At 43.5% G+C, this 24,084-nt stretch overlaps 1 protein-coding gene across 2 annotated transcripts in view; it reads right to left on the bottom strand.

Annotated features, from left to right (window-relative positions):
* Positions 1-509: 509 nt before the first annotated feature.
* LOC141085171 (solute carrier family 22 member 4-like) overlaps positions 510-24,084 on the bottom strand; it is a 121,412-nt gene continuing 97,837 nt past the window's right edge. For both annotated transcript variants that reach the window (XM_073570412.1, XM_073570497.1), the window contains 2 exons: positions 22,079-22,214; positions 510-1,144 (listed from right to left, as the gene is read on the bottom strand). In XM_073570412.1, coding sequence (XP_073426513.1) covers positions 1,054-1,144; positions 22,079-22,214 — 227 coding nt within the window. In that variant the 3' untranslated portion in view covers positions 510-1,053. The remainder of the gene's footprint in view (positions 1,145-22,078; positions 22,215-24,084) is intronic.

Genomic DNA, 24,084 nt, shown 5'->3' with positions numbered 1-24,084 from the left:
AAAAATTATAAAATAAAAAAAAAATAATAATCTAAGGGGATGACATACTATTTATTGGCTTTTGATCATTGTGATAGGACCTATCACAGTTATCAAAAGAAACCAATAGGAAAAATATCTCCTGTTACCAGGTGCTGGCCATCAGAACTCGGTGGGCACACTGTGTATGCGCCCATTTTTTTCGTTCAGGAAGAGGAGACGATGGCAGGAGGACGGTGCAGTAGGGATCGGGGGATAGCAATGGTAGCGGGGGGTGAGGTTTAGGTACATCATTTCTCTCTCCTCTGACATGTAAATCATGTCAGGAGAAAGAGAGAATTGATTTTAGTAGCAGGAACACTCGGTGACTGGAGATTTTTGGACTCTTGGGGGTGCTATGTCCCTATTCCAATGGTGATGAGGGAATAAGGCCCCTTAGCGGCTGCCATTTTGCTTTGTATTGGCAGGGGTTAATTGAGCAACCATCAATTGGTAGGTTTATCCCATTACACAAGAAAAGAGACAACAGACATGGCTGCCAAGTTTTATTTATATAGAAAGTGTTTGATAATCGTTCAATGAACAGAACTGATTTTTGGTCCCAATTTGTTGCAGCCTAATATAGGCTTTATAGTAGAAAAATAATCTTATAGTAGAAATAATAATCTTTTAGTCCATGTGAGTCAAGAAAATAAGGAAATTGTAGTCTTCCGCGCTCTGGATTCTGTAGCCAGGTACAGGTAAACACTGGTCCAAAATATCGGAATGTCAACATAATCTCAATGAACAGAACTCCATAAGGGCAGGACTTATTACCAGAAATCACACAATGCAAATTTACATACATGATAAACTTAAAAACTGGATAAAAATTAGTAGACAGCAATTCTTCATGTCTCTGCTGAGCGCTCGGGATCCATTGCTGACCCCAGACTTCTCTGTGCTGTTCAGAAGTGTTGAAATATGAAGATGTTCGGTTGATGACATGTTGTCACTGGCTACCTTTCCTAAAGGTGCAGAACAATCAGCACGAGGAATGACTAGACTCTCTGATTACAACAAAGGATCATAACATCATAGCTTTGTGTTCATTAATATGATGCCATTTTTTAATTCCTCAGAATTTTCGTAAAGATCTTTATTGGTGTTCTTTTTGCAACATAGTCTGCAAAGAAAAAAATATATAATTTAGTAAGAATAATAATGAACATTTTCCATATAAGTACGGTAACTCATGAAGACAACCCCATCTTAGAAGCAAGTTGGTAGCTGGTGACTGTGTCCCCCGTGTCTCACACCCTGGGGAAGAAGTGCCCATTGGTAAGCATTTCCCCACTCCCTAAACCTATGCACGCTTTGGAGCACAAAACGCCATGAATTTTTTTCTTGTGGAAAAAAAAATCCATCTTGTGCTCTTTCTGACCATTGGGTGCCCGCTGTGATTTTGCAGTTTGTACTGCCACAATTCCACATGGGGATCATCTGCACTTGGCTGTCCCCAGTATTGGCCTGGCAAAATCGCCACAGAAACCACATCACTAATTATACATCTCTAGTCCAGGTGAATTCTGAGTGAATCGTTATCATCTGTAATGTGGACAATCAAGTGTGCATGATATTCTTTATTTGTCCTTAACTTTCCCTCTGCATTGTAGGCGGAATAAAAATATACATACATTCAAAATTCTGGCCCTGTCTAGTATGTGCTTATCATCTGGGCCGTGATGCCGCTCTGGGGACGCTCAGTATACAGTCCTCAAAGGGCTCTGCTGTTATCATGGGGGTCTGCTGAATCCTGTAGAGCGTTGGTATTGCAGCATGGTGTTGATAAGGCCTCATTCACACATCCGTATTTAACCACGTACGTGAAAAATGGTACCGGTGTTACCAGTGTTTTGAATCAGGGTATCATCTGTAGATGATCTGTGTGTCCGATTTTACCATCAGTGTGTCATCCCTATATGGTCTGTTTGTTCGTTTTTCCATTTTTACCATCAGTGTCATCAGTGTATGGTCCATGTGTCCATTTTTACCATCAGTGTGTCATCAGTGTATGGTACATGTGTCCGTTTTTACCATCAGTGTGTCATCAGTGTATGGTCCGTGTGTCCGTTTTTACCATCAATGCGTCATCAGTGTATGGTCCATGTGTCCGTTTTTACCATCAGTGTGTCATCAGTGTATGGTCCATGTGTCCATTTTTACCATCAGTGTGTCATCAGTGTATGGTCCATGTGTCCGTTTTTACCATCAGTGTGTCATCAGTGTATGGTCCATGTGTCCGTTTTTACCATCAATGCGTCATCAGTGTATGGTCCATGTGTCCGTTTTTACCATCAGTGTGTCATCAGTGCATGGTCCGTGTGTCCGTTTTTACTATCAGTGTGTCATCAGTGTATGGTCCGTGTGTCCATTTTTACCATCAGTGTATCATCAGCGTATGGTCGATATGTCTGTTTTTACTATCAGTGTGTGATCAGTGTATCGTCCATATATCCGTTTTTACTATCAGTGTATGGTCCGTGTGTCCGTTTTTACTATCAGTGTGTGGTGAGTGTACGGTCCATGGGTCTGTTTTTACCGTCAGTGTGTCATCAGTGTATCGTCCATGTATCCGTTTTTACTATCAGTGTATGGTCCATGTGTCTGTTTTTACCATCAGTGTGTCAGTGTATGGTCCATGTGTCCGTTTTCACCATCAGTGTGTCAGCGTATGGTCCATGTGTCCGTTTTTACCATCAGTGTGTCAGTGTACAGTCCATGTGTCCGTTTTCACCATCAGTGTGTCAGCGTTATGGTCCATGTGTCCGTTTTTACCATCAGTGTGTCATCAGTGTATGGTCTGTGTGTCGGTCTTTACCATCAGTGTATCATCAGTGTATGGTCCGCGTGTCCATTTTTACCATCAGTGTGTCATCAGTGTACGGTCCATTTGTCCGTTTTTACCATCAGTGTGCCCGTGTATGGCCATCTCAGTCTGCTGACCTCAATATCATTGAGCCACTCTGGGGAGATCTCAAGCGCGCAGTTCATGCTAGAAAGCCCAGGAATTTACAGGAACTGGAGGCTTTTTGTCAAGAGTGGGCAGCTTTACCATCTGAGAAAATAAAGAACCTCATTCATAACTACCTATTTCTATTAAAAAATGGGGTATGTGACCTTTTGATCAGGGTCATTTGGATGTTTTGGTTTGTCATTATGATTTAAAAAGAGAAAACAGTAGTTTCACAATAAATGGCTTCACCCAGCCACTAACCATGAGTGGAGAAAAAGGTTTGGTGTTATCATTCATATTTTTCTGAAAAAAGGCAGAGAAAGCAAAAATTCTGACGGGGTATGTAAACTTTTGAGCACAACTGTATATACTGCACAGTGCCACTTCTCCTGTCCTGTATATATACACTGCACAGTACCACTTCTCCTGTCCTGTATATATACACTGCACAGTACTCCTCCTCCTGTCCTGTGTATATATACACTGCACAGTACCACTTCAACTGTCCTGTGTATATACACTGCACAGTACCACTCCTCCTGTCCTGTATATAGTAATAATAATAATACATTTTATTTCTATAGCGCCGACATATTCCGCAGCACTTTACATTTCAGAGGGGATTTGTACAGACAATAGACATTACAGCATAACAATAATCACATAGATCATAACAGATACCAAGAGGAATGAGGGCCCTGCTCGCAAGCTTACAATCTATGAGGAAAGAGGTAGACACGAAAGGTGGGTGGTAACAGTTGCCCTGATTGTATGGACCAGCCATAATGTTAAGTGTGTAACAGTACGGATCCAGAGGGCTAATGGATGCATAAAGCATGTGGGAACATGATGCGGGGAACCTGGTTATGGTAAAAAACTTATGGCTGTGCCACACAGGGATAGATTAGGTTAATGTGTTGAGGCAGTAGACCAGTCTGAATAAATGCGTTTTCAGGGCACGCTTAAAATTGTGGGGATTGGGGACTAATCGTATTGACCTGCGAAGTGCATTCCAAAGAATTGGCGCAGCACGTGTAAAGTCTTGGAGACGGGAGTGGGAGGTTCTGATTATTGAGGATGCTAACCTCAGGTCATCAGCAGAACGGAGGGCGCAGGTAGGGTGATATACTGAAACAAGGGAGGAGATGTAGGGTGGTGCTGAGCCATGGAGGGCTTTGTGGGTGAGGGTAATAAGTTTATACTGAATTCTGGAGTGGATGGGTACCAAGTGTAATGACTGGCACAAGGTAGAGGCATCGGTGTAACGATTGGTGAGGAATATGATCCTGGCTGCAGCATTCAAGACAGATTGGAGAGGGGAGAGTTTGGTAAGAGGGAGACCGATTAGAAGAGAGTTGCAATAGTCGAGACGAGAATGAATATCCTGTCCTGTATATATACACTGCACAGTACCACTCCTCCTGTCCTGTGTATATATACACAGCACAGTACCACTTCTCCTGTCCTGTATATATACACTGCACAGTACCACTTCTCCTGTCCTGTATATATACACTGCACAGTACCACTTCTCCTGTCCTGTGTATATACACTGCACAGTACCACTCCTCCTGCCCTTTATATATACACTGCACAGTACCACTCCTCCTGTCCTGTATATAATAATAATAATAATACATTTTATTGCTATAGCGCCGACATATTCCGCAGCACTTTACATTTCAGAGGGGATTTGTACACACAATAGACATTACAGCATAACAATAATCACATAGATCATAACAGATACCAAGAGGAATGAGGGCCCTGCTCGCAAGCTTACAGTCTATGAGGAAAGAGGTAGACACGAAAGGTGGGTGGTAACAGTTGCCCTGATTGTATGGACCAGCCATAATGTTAAGTGTGTAACAGTACAGATGCAGAGGGCTAATGGATGCATAAAGCATGTGGGAACATGATGCGGGGAACCTGGTTATGGTGAAACTTTTGGCTGTGCCACACAGGGATAGATTAGGCTAATGTGTTGAGGCGATAGGCCAGTCTGAATAAATGCGTTTTCAGGGCACGCTTAAAATTGTGGGGATTGGGGACTAATCGTATTGACCTGGGAAGTGCATTCCAAAGAATTGGCGCAGCACGTGTAAAGTCTTGGAGACGGGAGTGGAAGGTTCTGATTATTGAGGATGCTAACCTCAGGTCATCAGCAGAACGCAGGGTGCGGGTAGGGTGGTATACTGAAACAAGGGAGGAGATATAGGGTGGTGCTGAGCCATGGAGGGCTTTGTGGGTTAGGGTAAGGCCGGAGTCACACTGGCAAGGAATACGGGAGAGTGAGAGGCGCTAAAAGCACGCATTAGACACGGACAAATGATTCTCTATGGGGTCACTCGCACCAGGCGTATATTTCTCCTCCGTATCCTACGCTGCGTGCCACTCGCAGCATGCTGCGATTGTCAGCGTACTACGCCCGTAGTACGCCAATGCAAGTCTATGGGTGCGCAAAAAATACGGATTACACACGGAACACACGTGTGACCTGCGAGCAATACGCAGGTCTTTTGGCTGGTGAACAGGAAATGGGCCAATCCATCATCAGGAAGCCTAGACATGCAAATGAGCTAAAAAACCGCTCCAGACATCCAGGAAGTCAGCCTCCACAGAGTACAGCAGCATGGCGTCCACATACATTAATGTAGAGCTCCTCATTGTGCTGGTGCAGGAGCATCCAGAAATATGGGACCCACGCGACGCAAACTATGCGAACCGCACAAGAAAGGAGGCGTCATGGAGGCGCATCTGTCGCCAGATGTACCATGACTTTGGTGACAGACCACGTGATGAGCAGCATAAAATTCGTAAGTGCAACCATAAAAATATAATTAACCTTAGCGCGCGCTATAAAATGAATGTACAATCAGCACCCCCCCTTCCTGTGCATGTACTTTTCTTAGCCTCATGAGGCCGTTACATTAGGATGTGACACGTGGCTTCACACAGCCATAATTAGGGGTTAGGCCACAAGCTCCTCATCCTCCTAGCCAATAAAATTAGTTTCAGTGGAGCTAATGAGACCCTGGGTATCGGCCCAATTACATATGCCACCATGGGTAGAACGCACACCCCAGAAGGCCCCATGCCTAGACTACTGTTTGAAAATGTGACCTCTCAAATATGTGATTTTGACACTCTTTCCTGTCACATTGCAGTGGAAGATGTGATGAAACGGTGGAGAAGCATCCGGGACCAGTACCGCCGGGAACGCCAGCAGCGGTCCAGGAGTGGGGATGCTGGCCATGTAAAGCGCAAATATATATACTATGACCGGCTGAACTTCCTCGCCCCAATTCTGGCTCTGAGACCGTAAGTACATACCTCACACCACATGACACAAAAACATTACACAAATACTTTACAGGGACAAAAATATTGATGTATTTTTGCCTCTGTTCTATATCATAACAGAACTCAATCCAACCTTACGGATCGAGGAACGGCCTCAGAGGCAGAGCCAATTATTGATCCTGTAGGGGATGAGGTGGCTGGCCCATCTTCTCCCCCTACAAGAAGGATGGCTGAAGAGGAGGCATCACCAGAACACACAATGGCTGCCCTACACAACACACCACCAGGACGGTCTGCTGCTGCAACCTCACCCATCCTGGAAGAGCCGGGCAACTTGAGCAGCAGCCCAACTGCCCAGATCAGGCCCTCCCCACAGGCTGCTCTAGCATCACGGCAAATAAGAAGAAGGCGCCAGGTCACCATTCAAGAGAGCAGGACCAATGTGGACACAGGGGTGCTGAATTACTTGTCCAGAGTCACTACAGATGATGGTGAGGAGGCCTATGCACGTAGCCTCACCCTTTATCTCCGTGCCCTTACCCGTGAGGTCAGGCTCCGTATTAGGGGATGTATTCAGATCCTGCTTGATGCAAGCACCCCCCCCAATACCCCATATGAGGTGTTTGAATTTCTGGAGAGGTGGCAGCTCTTACCAAGAAATTTAATGCGCATGAGACCATCCACACAGATGCATGCTCAAGCAGGGTCTGAACAGCCCCTAATACGTGGGCCAACACCTCAAGCCCTTCCTCCCCCTACCCATCCTTCTATTCCGCAGCCCCAAATGTCTTCCTCAAGCCAACCCCACCAATATGGCCACTTGTACCCACCCAGTGTTGGAGGCTGGTCCCAACCTGGTTGGGGACGATCTGGCTATGTTGGTGGGTATGAGCCACGGGCCTACCATAGCCAACAAGAAGCCCCTCACCATCATCAGTACTCTGGCCAGTATCACCAACAGGCCCAGGAGGCTGGAAAACTACAGCATTATGGGCAACAGTATGGCCCCACACAGGGCGATGTTGCCCACAATGTCCAGCAGCACCCACAGGCTGTTCCTCCACGTTCCCCTTCCCCTACATATGAGGATTTATGATTCAAAAGTTTGGAGATGTCCAGTGACATGTAACTGGTGCTTCTAATCTAGACAAAAAAACAGGTGTTCTCCTTCACCAACATTTAGAACATAATTTAACACTCACATTTTTAAACAATGTTTTCCAAACATATGAAACAATCCATCATGACAGGCAACGCTACCTCACGCCTTTCACACAGATATTAAATGTGTGTATAAAAGAGAATATTTAAATGCGCTATACTGTTACATGAAAGGATGAAAATACACTATTCACTTGCTAACGCATAGGAAAGGCGTGCTTGCCTTTAGTTAAGTAGTCAACTTTGTTGTTAGCAGTCTCTAGTAAAACAATTTGAGGCGACCAGCATTCAGAATATCACGCTCTCTCTATGTCTTAACAAGTGAGTTTTGTATTTTCATCCTTTCCAGTATAGCATGCTTAAATATTGTCTGTTCTACAGACAGGTAATATCTGTGTGAAAGATGTGAGGTAGCCTTGCCTGTCATGGTGGAATCTTTCTATGATTGGATAACATTATGAGGAAATGTGAGTGTTATCTTATTGACTTTATTTAGGTGATGGAGCTCACCCTTTGTTGCCTAATCAAGGTTAATGTAGGCAAGCAGCAATGTTGTTATTGCATAATGTTTGTTGCAGTCTTTTTCTGTAATGTTAATGTTACACCAAGTTAAAGAAGGCATAAAGGGTCATTTTGGCCATTGCCAAATTTGTGTTATGGCAAAATTATGTTTGTCTTTAAGCAAAACAAAAAAAAAAAAGGCAGAACTAAAAATTTGTCTACTCTAGTTAACGTCTCTGTGTGATTTTTCACAATCCCTCACAACATAATAACAGACACCAACCAATGCAATGAAACAGTCATAGAATCATAAAGGCTTGAGTAATATATATTTAGACACACTTTTAAAGAAACAAATTATAACATAGACACAGCATTCTCTTGCCAAGAAGTTGCCCCCTCAGGTGAGATAAAGTAATTTGTGACTATATCACGCACTTTGAGGCCAGAGAGCGGTCTACGTTGAGGGATGATAGGTGGTCTCACCCTGCGCACATTGTCCGGCCTACGCACAACACCATCAGAGGAGGAACAATCATGAATCCTGGTGAAGTTATGCAGAACAACACAGGCTTTGACAACTTCATTCACATTTTGCTCACTCAACTGAATGGCAGACTGAAGTACCCGCCATTTGGCACAAAGAATCCCAAAGGAACACTCCACCAGTCGCCTAGCACGTGATAGGCGCAAGTTAAAAATTCTGCGCCTGTGGTCAAGGTTGCGCCGGGGATATGGCCTCATGACATTGCGTGATAACTGAAAGGCCTCATCTGCCACAAGGACATAAGGAACTGATTCGTCAGGGGAGCCTGGTAGCTGGCGTGGTGGTGGTAGATCCAACTGGTTGGTGAGTAGCCGCCGACCAATTATGGAAGTATTGAAGACTCTAGAGTCTCCCGTCCTTCCATAGGCCCCAATGTCAACAATTATAAACTTGTATTGAGGGTCTACCAGAGCCAACAATACAACAGAAAAGTATTGTTTATAATTGAAGAATTGGGAGCCTGAGTTCGGCGGCTTACGCACCCTGATATGTTTGCCATCCAGGGCCCCAATACAATTTGGAAACTGGCAGTCATCCTCAAAGTCCCTTGAAATCCTTAACCAGTCTTCCATCCTGGGCTCGGGTAGGACCACCTGATGGAGTCTTGTCCAGATTTGTGCACATGTAGACCTCACTATGCCTGAAATGGTTGACTTTCCAATGAGAAACTCATGGTGGAGGGTGGCATAAGTCAGGGCAGTGGACAGGAAGCTATAGAACAACAGAAAGAGCACAGTTTAGAATGGCGAAAGTAAAAAAAAATCAGTTACATGCCGACCAAACTTGGTAGGAAATGAGAGAGAACAACACACACATATTTGGTGGCACAATGACTAAGTGATATGCAGTACATATTACATGTAACACTCTGCTGTGTCAGGTGAAACATATTTTGAGTAAGATGAGGGTATTAAACTTTGTCCAAGAGGGCCAAAAAACATAAATTAACACACACATTATGAACATAGAGAATGTGGTTGTGTAGTACATACCGTATTGTGAGTAGAAGTTGCTCCTCTGCAGATATGGCTTTGCGCATCCTAGTGTCCTGAAAGGTGATCCCAGGGCGCACTGTCTCCAAGAGGCGATCAAATGTGGAAATGCTCATTCGACAGTACTGGTAAAATTTCTCCGGATGCTCCCGCAGAGACGAATAGAGGCGGTGAAAATGCCCTCTTGTGAGTCGTTGCCTCAAAAGTGGATGGACCCACATGCGTCTCCTCCTCCGCGGATCCACTATCACAGGATATGGTTGGCCAAAGCGCCGTGACAAAAGCCAGGTAAAGAGAACCTGCTCAGTTGTATTGAATGTCAGACCCTCTGCCATGCTGCACAAAGAACACCAACACACCTCGTGAAAGCAAGGTGACAAATGTACAGAATGTAGGCATCCACCTGTTTCTTAGTGTCTAAATAGGGTGCAGGCTAATGATTTAAATTGTTTGCAGGCCTCAAAACCGTTAAATGTCCATTTTGCAAGGCTGCGAGAAAATCTCGCCATACGGATTGCATACGGATTACATACGGATACACACATGCGCAAAATACGCGACCTCACCTTGCTTATGGATGACCTACGGACCACTATTTAGTGGTGATTCATCCGTATTACGCATGTAAAATACGGAGCGTATTTTGCGCAGCTTAGTGTGACTCCAGCCTTATAAGTTTATACTGAATTCTGGTGTGCATGGGTAGCCAGTGTAATGACTGGCAGAAGGTAGAGGCATCGGTGTAACGATTGGTGAGGAATATGATCCCGGCTGCAGCATTCAAGACAGATTGGAGAGGGGAGAGTTTGGTAAGAGGGAGACCGATTAGAAGAGAGTTACAATAGTCGAGACGAGAATGAATATCCTGTCCTGTATATATACACTGCACAATACCACTCCTCCTGTCCTATATATATATATATATATATATATATATATATATATATATACATACACACAGCACAGTACTACTCCTCCTGACCTGTATATAAACACTGGACAGTACCACTCCTCCTGTCCTGTATATATACACTGCACAGTACTACTACTCCTGTCCTGTATATATACACTGCGCAGTACCACTACTCCTGTCCTGCATATATACACAGCACAGTACTACTCCTCCTGACCTGTATATATACACTGCACAGTACAACTCCTCCTGTCCTGTGTATATACACTGCACAGTACAACTCCTCCTGTCCTGTATATATACACTGCACAGTACAACTCCTCCTGTCCTGTGTATATACACTGCACAGTACGACTCCTCCTGTCCTGTATATATATACTGCACAGTACCACTTCTCCTGTCCTGTGTATATACACTGCACAGTACTACTCCTCCTGTCCTATATATATATATATATATATATATATATATATATACACATACACAGCACAGTACTACTCCTCCTGACCTGTATATAAACACTGCAAAGTACCACTCCTCCTGTCCTGTATATATACACTGTACAGTATTACTCCTCCTGTCCTGTATATATACACAGCACAGTACTACTCATCCTGACCTGTATATATACACTGCACAGTACCACTCCTCCTGTCCTGTATATATACACTGCACAATACTACTCCTCCTGTCCTGCATATATACACTGCACAGTACCACTCCTCCTGTACTGTATATATACACAGCTCAGTACTACTCATCCTGTCCTGTATATATACACTGCACAGTACCATTCCTCCTGTCCTGTATATATGCACTGCACAGTACCACAGTATATACACTGCACAGTACGACGCCTCCTGTCCTGTATATATACACGGCAGTACCACTTCTCCTGTCCTGCGTATATACACTGCACAGTACCACTCCTCCTGTCTTGTGTATATATGCACTGCACAGTACGACTCCTCCTGTCCTGTGTATATATACACTGCACAGTACCACTTCTCCTGTCCTGTGTATATACACTGCACAGTACTACTCATCCTGTCCTGTATATATACACTGCACAGTACCACTCCTCCTGTCCTGTGTATATATACACTGCACAGTACGACTCCTCCTGCCCTGTGTATATATACACTGCACAGTACCACTCCTCCTGTCCTGTGTATATATACACTGCACAGTACTCCTCCTCCTGTGTATATACACTGCACAGTACCACTCCTACTGTCCTGTATATATACACTGCACAGTACCACTCCTTTCCTGTGTATACACTGCACAGTACCACTCCTCCTGTCCTGTATATATACACAGCACAGTACTCCTCCTCCTGACCTGTATATATACACTGCACAGTACCACTCTTCCTGTCCTGTGTATATACACTGCACAGTACCACTCCTCCTGTCCTGTATATATACACAGCACAGTACCACTCCTCCTGCCCTGTATATATACACTGCACAGTAACACTTCTCCTGTCCTGTGTATATACACTGCACAGTACCACTCCTCCTGTCCTGTGTATATACACAGCACAGTACTACTACTCCTATCCTGTATGTATACACTGCACAGAACTACTCCTCCTGTCCTGTGTATATACACTGCACAGTACCACTCCTCCTGTCCTGTATATATACACAGCACAGTACTACTCCTCCTGTCCTGTATATATACACAGCACAGTACCATTCCTCCTGTCCTGTATATATACACTGCACAGTACCACAGTATATACACTGCACACTGCACAGTACGACGCCTCCTGTCCTGTGTATATACACTGCACAGTACGACTCCTCCTGTCCTGTATATATACACGGCACAGTACCACTTCTCCTGTCCTGTGTATATACACTGCACAGTACCACTCCTCCTGTCCTGTGTATATATACACTGCACAGTACGACTCCTCCTGTCCTGTGTATATATACACTGCACAGTACCACTTCTCCTGTCCTGTGTATATACACTGCACAGTACGACTCCTCCTGCCCTGTGTATATATACACTGCACAGTACCACTCCTCCTGTCCTGTGTATATATACACTGCACAGTACTCCTCCTCCTGACCTGTATATATACATTGCACAGTACCACTTCTCCTGTCCTGTGTATATACACTGCACAGTACCACTCATCCTGTCCTGTATATATACACAGCACAGTACTACTACTCCTATCCTGTATATATACACTGCACAGTACTACTACTCCTGTCCTGTGTATATATACAGTGCACAGTACCACTCCTCCTGCCCTGTATATTTTCTCTGCACAGTACGACTCCTGTCCTGTGTATATATACACTGCAGAGTACCACTCCTCCTGTCCTGTATATATACACTGCACAGTACCACTCCTCCTGTCCTGTATATATACACAGCACAGTACTCCTCCTCCTGACCTGTATATATACACAGCACAGTACTACTCCTCCTGTCCTGTATATATACACTGTACAGTACCACTCCTCCTGCCCTGTGTATATATACACTGCACAGTACCACTTCTCCTGTCCTGTATATATACACAGCACAGTACCACTCCTCCTGTCCTGTATATATACACAGCACAGTACCACTCCTCCTGTCCTGTATATATACACAGCACAGTACTACTCCTCCTGTCCTGTATATATATATACACTGTACAGTACCACTCCTCCTGCCCTGTGTATATATACACTGCACAGTACCATTCCTCCTGTCCTGTATATATACACTGCACAGTACCACTCCTCCTGTCCTGTATATATACACAGCACAGTACCACTCCTCCTGTCCTGTATATATACACTGCACAGTGCCACTACTCCTGTCCTGTATATATACACTGCACAGTACCACTTCTCCTGACCTGTATATATACACTGCACAGTACCACTCCTCCTGTCATGTATATATACACTGCACAGTTCCACTCCTCCTGTCCAGTATATATACACTGCACAGTACCACTCCTCCTGTCCTGTATATATATACTGCACAGTACCACTTCTCCTGTCCTGTATATATTCACTGCACAGTACCACTCCTCCTGTCCTGTGTATATACACAGCACAGTACTACTCCTCCTGTCCTGTATGTATATACTGTACAGTGCCACTCCTCCTGCCCTGCATATATACACTGCACAGTACCACTCCTCCTGTCCTGTATATTTACACTGTACAGAACCACTCCTCCTGTCCTGTATATATACACAGCACAGTACTACTCCTCCTGTCCTGTATATATACTGTACACTGCACAGTACCACTTCTCCTGACCTGTATATATACACTGCACAGTACCACTTCTCCTGTCATGTATATATACACTGCACAGTACCACTCCTCCTGTCCTGTATATACTGCACAGTACCACTTCTCCTGTCCTGTATATATACATTGCACAGTACCACTCCTCCTGTCCTGTATATATACACTGCACAGTACCACTCCTCCTGTCCTGTGTATATACACACTGCACAGTACCACTCCTCATGTTCTGTATATATACACTGCACAGTACCACTCCTCCTGTCCTGTATACACAGCATAGTACAACTCCTCCTGTCCTGTATATATACACAGCACAGTACCACTCCTCCTGTCCTGTATACATACACTGCACAGTACCACTCCTGTATATATACACTGTACAGTACCATTCCTCCTGTCCTGTATATATACACTGCACAGTACCACTCCTCCTGTTCTGTATACAGTATATACACTGCAAAGTACCACTCTTCCTGTCCTGTATATATACGCTGCACAGTACCACTCTTCCTGTCCTGTATATACACAGCACAGTACCACTCCTCCTGTCCTGTATATATACACTGCACAGTACCACTCCTCCTGTCCTGTATATATACACTGCACAGTGCCACTACTCCTGTCCTGTATATATACACTGCACAGTACCACTTCTCCTGACCTGTATATATACACTGCACAGTACCACTCCTCCTGTCATGTATATATACACTGCACAGTACCACTCCTCCTGTCCTGTATATATACACAGCACAGTACCACTCCTCCTGTCCTGTATATATACACAGCACAGTACTACTCCTCCTGTCCTGTATATATATATACACTGTACAGTACCACTCCTCCTGCCCTGTGTATATATACACTGCACAGTACCATTCCTCCTGTCCTGTATATATACTGCACAGTACCACTCCTCCTGTCCTGTATATATACACAGCACAGTACCACTCCTCCTGTCCTGTATATATACACTGCACAGTGCCACTACTCCTGTCCTGTATATATACACTGCACAGTACCACTTCTCCTGACCTGTATATATACACTGCACAGTACCACTCCTCCTGTCATGTATATATACACTGCACAGTTCCACTCCTCCTGTCCAGTATATATACACTGCACAGTACCACTCCTCCTGTCCTGTATATATATTGCACAGTACCACTTCTCCTGTCCTGTATATATTCACTGCACAGTACCACTCCTCCTGTCCTGTGTATATACACAGCACAGTACTACTCCTCCTGTCCTGTATGTATATACTGTACAGTGCCACTCCTCCTGCCCTGCATATATACACTGCACAGTACCACTCCTCCTGTCCTGTATATTTACACTGTACAGAACCACTCCTCCTGTCCTGTATATATACACAGCACAGTACTACTCCTCCTGTCCTGTATATATACTGTACACTGCACAGTACCACTTCTCCTGACCTGTATATATACACTGCACAGTACCACTTCTCCTGTCATTTATATATACACTGCACAGTACCACTCCTCCTGTCCTGTATATACTGCACAGTACCACTTCTCCTGTCCTGTATATATACATTGCACAGTACCACTCCTCATGTCCTGTGTATATACACAGCACAGTACCACTCCTCCTGTCCTGTATATATACACTGCACAGTACCACTCCTCCTGTCCTGTGTATATACACACTGCACAGTACCACTCCTCATGTTCTGTATATATACACTGCACAGTACCACTCCTCCTGTCATGTATACACAGCATAGTACAACTCCTCCTGTCCTGTATATATACACAGCACAGTACCACTCCTCCTGTCCTGTATACATACACTGCACAGTACCACTCCTGTATATATACACTGTACAGTACCATTCCTCCTGTCCTGTATATATACACTGCACAGTACCACTCCTCCTGTTCTGTATACAGTATATACACTGCAAAGTACCACTCTTCCTGTCCTGTATATATACGCTGCACAGTACCACTTCTCCTGTCCTGTATATATACACTGCACAGTACCACTTCTCCTGTCCTGTGTATGTATATATAGATATATATATACACACACTGCACAGTACCACTTCTCCTGTCCTGTATATATACACTGCACAGTACCACTCTTCCTGTCCTGTATATACACAGCACAGTACCACTCCTCCTGTCCTGTATATATACACTGCACAGTACCACTCCTCCTGTCCTGTATATATACACTGCACAGTGCCACTACTCCTGTCCTGTATATATACACTGCACAGTACCACTTCTCCTGACCTGTATATATACACTGCACAGTACCACTCCTCCTGTCATGTATATATACACTGCACAGTACCACTCCTCCTGTCCTGTATATATACACTGCACAGTACCACTCCTCCTGTCCTGTATATATATACTGCACAGTACCACTTCTCCTGTCATGTATATATACACTGCACAGTACCACTCCTCCTGTCCTGTGTATATACACAGCACAGTACTACTCCTCCTGTCCTGTATGTATATACTGTACAGTATCACTCCTCCTGCCCTGCATATATACACAGCACAGTACTACTCCTCCTGTCCTGTATGTATATACTGTATAGTACCACTCCTCCTGCCCTGTATATATACACTGCACAGTACCACTCCTCCTGTCCTGTATATATACACTGCACAGTACCACTCCTCCTGTCCTGTATATATACACAGCATAGTACTACTCCTGTCCTGTGTATATACACTGCACAGTACCACTCCTCCTGTCCTGTATACACAGCACAGTACTACTCCTCCTGTCCTGTATATATACACACAGCACAGTACCACTCCTCCTGTCCTGTATACATACACTGCACAGTACCACTCCTATATATATACACTGTACAGTACCACTCCTCCTGTCATGTATATATACACTGTACAGTACCACTCCTCCTGTCCTGTATATATACACTGCACAGTACCACTCCTCCTGTCCTGTATATATACACTGCACAGTACCACTCCTGTATATATACACTGTACAGTACCATTCCTCCTGTCCTGTATATATACACTGCACAGTACCACTCCTCCTGTTCTGTATACAGTATATACACTGCAAAGTACCACTCTTCCTGTCCTGTATATATACGCTGCACAGTACCACTTCTCCTGTCCTGTATACAGTATATACACTGCACAGTACCACTTCTCCTGTCCTGTATACGGAGATGAACAGCCAACAGAATATGCTATCGAGTAATGAACAGTACAGAAAAGCAGTAGGAAAATTGTTATATCTTCCTACTGTCACAAGACCAGATATTGCAGCAGCAGTGGGAATCTTATGCCAATGCCAACTCAGATGGATTAGAATGCCGTAAAGAGGATTAGGCCTGTTTCACACTTCCGTTTTTGACAATCAGTCACGATCCGCCGAATTGGAAAAAAAACTGATACGCCATTTTTATTTGCGGATCCGTTTTTTTCCCCATTGACTTTCATTATCGGCGGATTTTGACTGATGTTGGTCCGTTGCGTCCGTATCTTTGCGGATCCGCCAAAATTTCAGAACGGACCATGCAACGTATTTTTGGCCTACGGATCCGGTAGACACTGATTTAAACCGCAATTCTCTCCGGGTGCCGGATGAAAAATCTCTCTCTCTCTCTCATCACCTCCTGCATCATCGCCCGATCTGCTCCCGCGAGATATGCTGCTGCTCCTGCGACATCTGCTGCTGCTCCCGCGATTCGCCCGTTCTGCTCCCGCGACATCTGCCGCGATTCGCCCGATCTGCTCCCGCGCCGATTTCGTCATGCTGCTCCAGAATTGACGCGGTATGTCTCTTTAACATTTCACCATCGGTGGATCCGTACATCCACCGATCCGCTCTCACACGTTCCTGTCAGACCGCCTGCGGATCCATTTTCCGCTATTTTGGCGGATCTGGACTGACAGGAAAAACTGAAGTGTGAAACTTATACACTACCTGAAAGGAACCTCTTATCTTAAACTCAAGTTACCAGAAAGTGAAGCTTGCAATTTGACTGGATATGTTGATGCTGACAGGCTGGAGACCCTTCTGACAGAAATCCAACAGTGGATATTTATTTTTACTTTCAGACGGGATCATTACTTGGGCTAGTAGAAAGCAATGTACTGTAGTGCAGTTATCACCACAAGCGGAATATGTTGCTGAAGCACAGGCAAGTCAAGAAGTCATATGGCTGAGACAACTACTGACAGATCTTGGTCAACAACAGACGTCTTGCACTAACTCAAATGAAAAGAGTTAACTCAAGAACTAAGCGTATTGATGTTAAATTTAATTTTCTGAAGGATCATCAAGAACAAGCTCTTCTGAATCTTGAGTACTGTCCAACTGATGATACGACCGCAGATATATTTCCAATGGCACTAACTGCTGAAAGGCGTCAAAGTCTGATAAAGAAGTTAGGACTAGTCGAATAAGTCTTTGCTGTTGAGAAAGGGCATTGAAATACATGCAACAAGCTACAAACTTATTATACGTTGGAAGAGTTACATTGCAGTGTCAGTAGATGGCGCTGTTGTATTTGTTGATGCATAATAATATGTAGTATATCTTATCTGCTTCTCTTGTTTAAACTGTCACTTGTTAGTAGAGCAGCCATCTTAGGGTACGTGCACACGCTGCGGATTCCGCTGCGGATTAATCCGCACGGATTTTGCAAAAACCGCAGGTCCAAAGACCTGCGGATTATCTGCGGTTTTGCCTGCGGTTTGGTCCTGCGGATTCACTATCTCCACAATGGTGGAGATAGGAACCCGCAGCGGTTTCCGCAGAAAGAATTGACATGCAATTCTTTCTGCGGATTCAAAACCGCAGAAAATCCGCACGGATTTTTCCGCAGCGTCGGCACAGTGGTTTTTCTTTCCCATTCATTAGAATGGTACTGTACACCGCAGCTAAAGCTGCTGCAGGTCCGCAGCGGCCAAAACCGCTGCGGAAACGCAGCGGAATCCGCAGCGTGTGCACGTACCCTAAGGCCTGTTTCATACCTCCGTCATCGGCGGCCAGTTGAAATCCGCCAAAGGTTGAAACCAGCTGATCCGTGACGGATGGATGTCAGCGGAGCACGTAGGATGAAGGATCCGTGGGAGAAGTGATGCGGCCAAATTTAAAGCGACCGCGGCGGTCGCGAATTGCATGTAGATTGCGGGAGGTGGAGTGTGATATCGCAGGAGGTGGAGCGCGATATAGCGGGAGGTGGAGCGTGCGATATCGCGGGAGGTGGAACGCGATATCGCGGGAGGTGGAGCGCGATCGGGAGAGGGATATCGCGGGACGGTTGAGGAGAGAGAGAGAGATTTTATCGGCTCCCGGAGCGGCATTTATGGGTTAATGCTGAAATTAGCGGACCGTCAAAGCAAAAAAACGTTGCAGGGTCCGTTTCATCCACCCAGGAGCCGCTAAAATCTTGGTGGATTCGTAAAAAAACGGGTGAGACGGACGACCGTCAGTCAAGATCCGCCAATAATGTAAGTCTATGGGGGAAAAAACGGATCCGCCCCTTTTTTGGCGGATCCGTTTTTTTTAAAATTTGGCGGATTTTGACTGAAGGGAAAAAACGGATGTGCGAAACAGGCCTTAGGATAAGTCGTTTTTCCTCTGTTGATGAATTGTACAGTTCATGTATATTAAGGTAAAGTACGGTTTCTCACACAAATGTCTGATTCCTGTTACTTCTGCTGAAGTCGAACAAATCTGCACCAGTTTCATCAGTATTTTGCACCTGTGCTGTTCCCGGCTTTATAATGGGGGTTTTCTGCATCCTGTAGTGCATTTTTCATTTTGACATGGTGTTGATAAGTAGGGCTGACTTTTTCTGTGATGTTTTCGGAACTGGACTGTGAAGTATACCTAACGTTATCCCTCATGTAAGTTTATGGACAGTGATGTTTAATGAGTGATCACTGATTCCTCTCCGGCACGCTCAATGATACAGAACTAGTTGGATTACGCATGTACGATTCCCATCGTTCCCCGTTTTGTCTCAAATGTTGTGGGGATCATGCATATATGAGTGAGGAGCAAGATCCATGCTCTCTCTCTTGCTGTGCGTGGCATTCCTGATTAATTCTGCCTGTTAGCAGTGTCTGGAGTCCCATCAGCATCAAAAGTTCATGTATGTGAGAGGAGCAATGTATTGCAGGATGAGGCAGATAGGAGAGACATAGATGTACTGCAGAATTGAACTGAGATCTATTCTGGGAATGGGGCTTATTGAAGCAATATGGTTAAAACAGGGGCCAAAAGAAGTGATGTTCTGCAGGGTGGTTTATAAATAGACTGGGAGGAGAAAAGCGCTGCAGGATGGGGCTGTAAATAGAGGGGATGAGAAGAGCGATGTACTGCAGATGGGGCTGAATATAGTGGGGAATGACAGACATAATGTAAAACGGGCCAAAAGAAGTGATGTTCTGCAGGGTGGTGCTGCAGGATGGGGCTCTAAATGGAGGGGCTGAGAAGAGTGATGTACTGCAGATGGGGCTGTATATTGTGGAGAATGATAGGCATGATGTACTGGCTGTGAGGAGTGAGGTACTGTGGGGTGGGTCTGACTACAAAATGTAGTCAGCGGCTTGCAACCGAGTAATGGAGGCATTATCAATCTGAAAATGCAATTATATACCCAAAAGAGAAATTCAACGGCCTACCAATGGCACTTCCTATATATAACTCCTACAAAGAATGGAAGTATACGCCAAGTTCAAATTCATCTCAATCCATCTTTATTCAAAACATCAATAATAAAATAAAACAATGAAGATACACATGCAAATTAAGGACTACACACCACAGGTAATTTATAGTGCAACAGTGGGTTCCTTGAAAAATATCATAGCTTTTAAGCAAGCTCCTCTAATAGAGACAATATGTATATGACTAATCAATAGTCTATAAAAAATTCCTCCAAAAAATCCCACAAATGTAAAAATCGTTAAGGTATTTACAAAGGATATAAATTATTACAAAAAATGTATCCAAAAATGTACCAGTAGCACTTTCTTAAAGAAAAAATTCTTAATAAATTAACTCAATAAAGTGCAATAGTGCAGAGCAAAACTATTTAAGATATACTTAGTGTAGATGCCATAGAGGAACAGCTGCCTATAAAGTACATTGATGCAATATATCTATAATCCAAATGGACTTTAAGTCAATCATAGTAACAATACGCCTGCAAAGTGTAAATAGTGCATAGCAGCCTTAGTAAACATATGGCGATTCAGTCCACTGAACACAGCATGATGTAAAAAAAAGTAACACCTAGCAAATAATACCTGACCTGGGAGTAGTCCTGATGCCCCGACGCGCGTTTCGCATTTAGCTTCTTCTATGGGGGAAACATGTTGCTAGGTGTTACTTTTTTACATCATGCTGTGTTCAGTGGACTGAATCGCCATATGTCTACTAAGGCTGCTATGCACTATTTGCACTTTGCAGGCGTATTGTTACTATGATTGACTTAAAGTCCATTTGGATTATAGATGTATTGCATCAATGTACTTTATTAAGAATTTTTTCTTTTTAAAAAAGTGCTGCTGGTACATTTTTGGATACATTTTTTGCAATAATTTATATCCTTTGTAAATACCTTAACGATTTTTACATTTGTGGGATTTTTTGGAGGAATTTTTTATAGACTATTGATTAGTCATATACATATTGTCTCTATTAGAGGAGTTTGCTTAAAAGCTATAATGATATTTTTCAAGGATCCCACTGTTGCACTATAAATTACCTGTGGTGTGTAGTCCTTAATTTGCATATGTATCTTCATTGTTTTATTTTATTTTTGATGTTTTGAACAAAGATGGATTGAGATGTATTTGAACTTGGCGTATACTTCCATTCTTTGTAGGAGTTATTACTGAAAATGCAATTGCGGATCTTCACAGATAGGTGACTGCACTGTTTCTGATGTACTGAACACAGGAGGAGATAAGGGGGTAGTGTAAAGTAACAGCACTCAGAGAAGGAACAGTTACGGCAAGTGAAGACAAAGGAACACCCAATATCTGTAAATAAATTGACAAAGTATATCTTTAAACAAAGCGCAACTACTAATTAACATTAAAGGCATGTTACAGGTTTTTATGTTCTGACATGGATTGAGAAAAACACCTTTAAAAAGTCACTTAGCAAGACAGAGCACTGAAATTCAGGTACGCAACACAAGCACATGCGGTGGCCAGCTAGAAACATGTCCAGTGTGCATCAATAATGGGAACCAGAACCGGAATCTAGCTGGACGCTACAACCAACATGCCACTGAACTTGGCATAAATCCGGCTTCACCATGTAACCGTGCATCAAACATTTCTTTTCACAGAATGGATGTCATTGGGTCCACATTCTGACTGACATGTTATAAAGAATTTCTTTTTTTTTTACCCTTTTACGTTAGGTGCCTGATCCATAGTTTCAGGTAGAGGTCTTCCAAAAGTTTCAGGGAAGAACAACACAAGAACTCCCATAATTACTGTCAAGCTTCCCATGAGGATGTAAGGCAGCAGCCTGTTATAGGCACCTAGTCAAAACAAGAAACAGCGTATTATGGCTCATACTTTATTCATTAACCTTGAAGCTGCATTTTGCATGGATAACATATTGCAGATCTGTTCAGTATTTTACATTAGTGTTATGAAGCTAAAACCAGGGCTGGACCCTAAACCCAGGGGGCTGGGATGGAGACACTCTATTCTTTGTAGCTACTACTTACTTTGGCAGAACACTGATACAAATCCGCACGTGTGTAAGGCTTTGTTCACACTGGGCGTTTTTGCTATGTTTTTAAATTCAAATTTCCACCTGCATTTTACAGTACCATCATAAGCTATGAGATCTCAGAAATCTCGGGCACACACATTGCTTTTTTCCTGACTGGTACACTGCTGCGTTTTTGAAATCTGCAGCATGAAACTACTTCAGCATTTTTTCACCCGTAGAAAGCAATGAGTGATGCAAAAATACAGCAAAAAACGCAGGGATCAGGTTTTCCTGCGTTTGTGGTGCAAAAACCTCAGGAAGTTGCATCATGTTTAGTTTTATGTACTAAACTTTAACAGCATGAACAAGAGACAAATATACCTGATAAAACCGCAGCAAACACAGCAGTCTATAAGTGAGAGTGGGGCGAGCACTATGGTCATAAATACACTGGACTCACAAGCTCAGTGGACTCATACACTAGGACTTTCCTGTATTCTTTCAGTGCTCTTAGTAGCTACAAAATTTTATGAGTTCTACAAGTCTGGCCTTGTGCCTGTACTAGGCTGCTCTTTTAACTCCTTTACGCCATGGCCATTTTTAGTTTTCTTATTTTCTTCCCGTTCATCCAAGATCCATAATTTTTTTTATTTTTCCATTAATATGGCCATGTGAGGGCTTGTTTTTTTGCGGGACGAGTTGTACTTTTGAACAACACCATTGGTTTTAACATGTTGTGTACTGGAAAACGGGAAAAAAATTCCAAGTGCGGTGAAATTGCAAAAAAAGTGCAATGTCCACTAAATGCTAAAACTGACCTGCCATTATGAGCTCAGAGACAAGAAACATCTCTAGGTTCTTTTTTTTAACTAAGTGGTGAAAAAAAATTCCAAACTTTGTTACAAAAAAAATTGCACCATTTTCCGATACCCGTAGCATCTTGATTTTTCGTGATCTCGGGTTGGGTGAGGGCTTATTTTTTGCATGCCGAGCTATGTTTTTAAGATTGCTGTAGTGCATTATCCGGTGTGTAGATAACAACTGCAAGTAATACACTCACCAAATAGAGTTTTGTAACAGGCAATGGAGGATTCGCTGCTGCAGAACCACCGTTCCATGAGGGACCAACATAGAAGATTCAGGATAGGAAATATGTGGTCAGATAATCCACGCTGCAAATCACTAAAAACTCGGATTATTAATACAAAGGTGGTATTCCTGAGGAAGGAGTTCTGTGAGACTCTGAAACGCGTTGAATAAAGACCACTGTATTAATAATCCAAGTTTTTAGTGATTCGCAGTGCGGATTGTCTGACCACCTTTTTCCTATCCTGATTGAGCTATGTTTTTAATGATACCATTTTGGTGGAGATACGATCTTTTGATCGCCAGTTATTACATTTTAATGCACTGTTACGGTGACCAAAAAAAATCGTAATTCTGGCGTTTTGACTTTTTTCTCATTACACCGCTTAGCGATCGGGTTAATTCGTTTTTTATATTGATAGATCGGGCGATTCTGAACGTGGTGATACCAAATGTGTGTATGTTTGAGTTTTTTTATTGTTTTATTTTGAATGAGGCAAAAGGGGGGTGATTTGAACTTTTATGTTTTTTTATATCTTTTAAAACATTTTTTTTTACGTTTGGCATGCTTCAATAATCTCCATGGGAGACTAGAAGCTGCCATA

This window comes from Dendrobates tinctorius, unplaced genomic scaffold (assembly GCF_039654945.1).
Source record: "Dendrobates tinctorius isolate UK_male_01 unplaced genomic scaffold, ASM3965494v1 ptg000001l, whole genome shotgun sequence".
Classification (NCBI taxonomy): domain Eukaryota; kingdom Metazoa; phylum Chordata; class Amphibia; order Anura; family Dendrobatidae; genus Dendrobates; species Dendrobates tinctorius.
The sequence above is the reverse complement of the archived record's forward strand: the minus strand, read 5'-3'. Positions and strand labels throughout refer to the sequence as shown.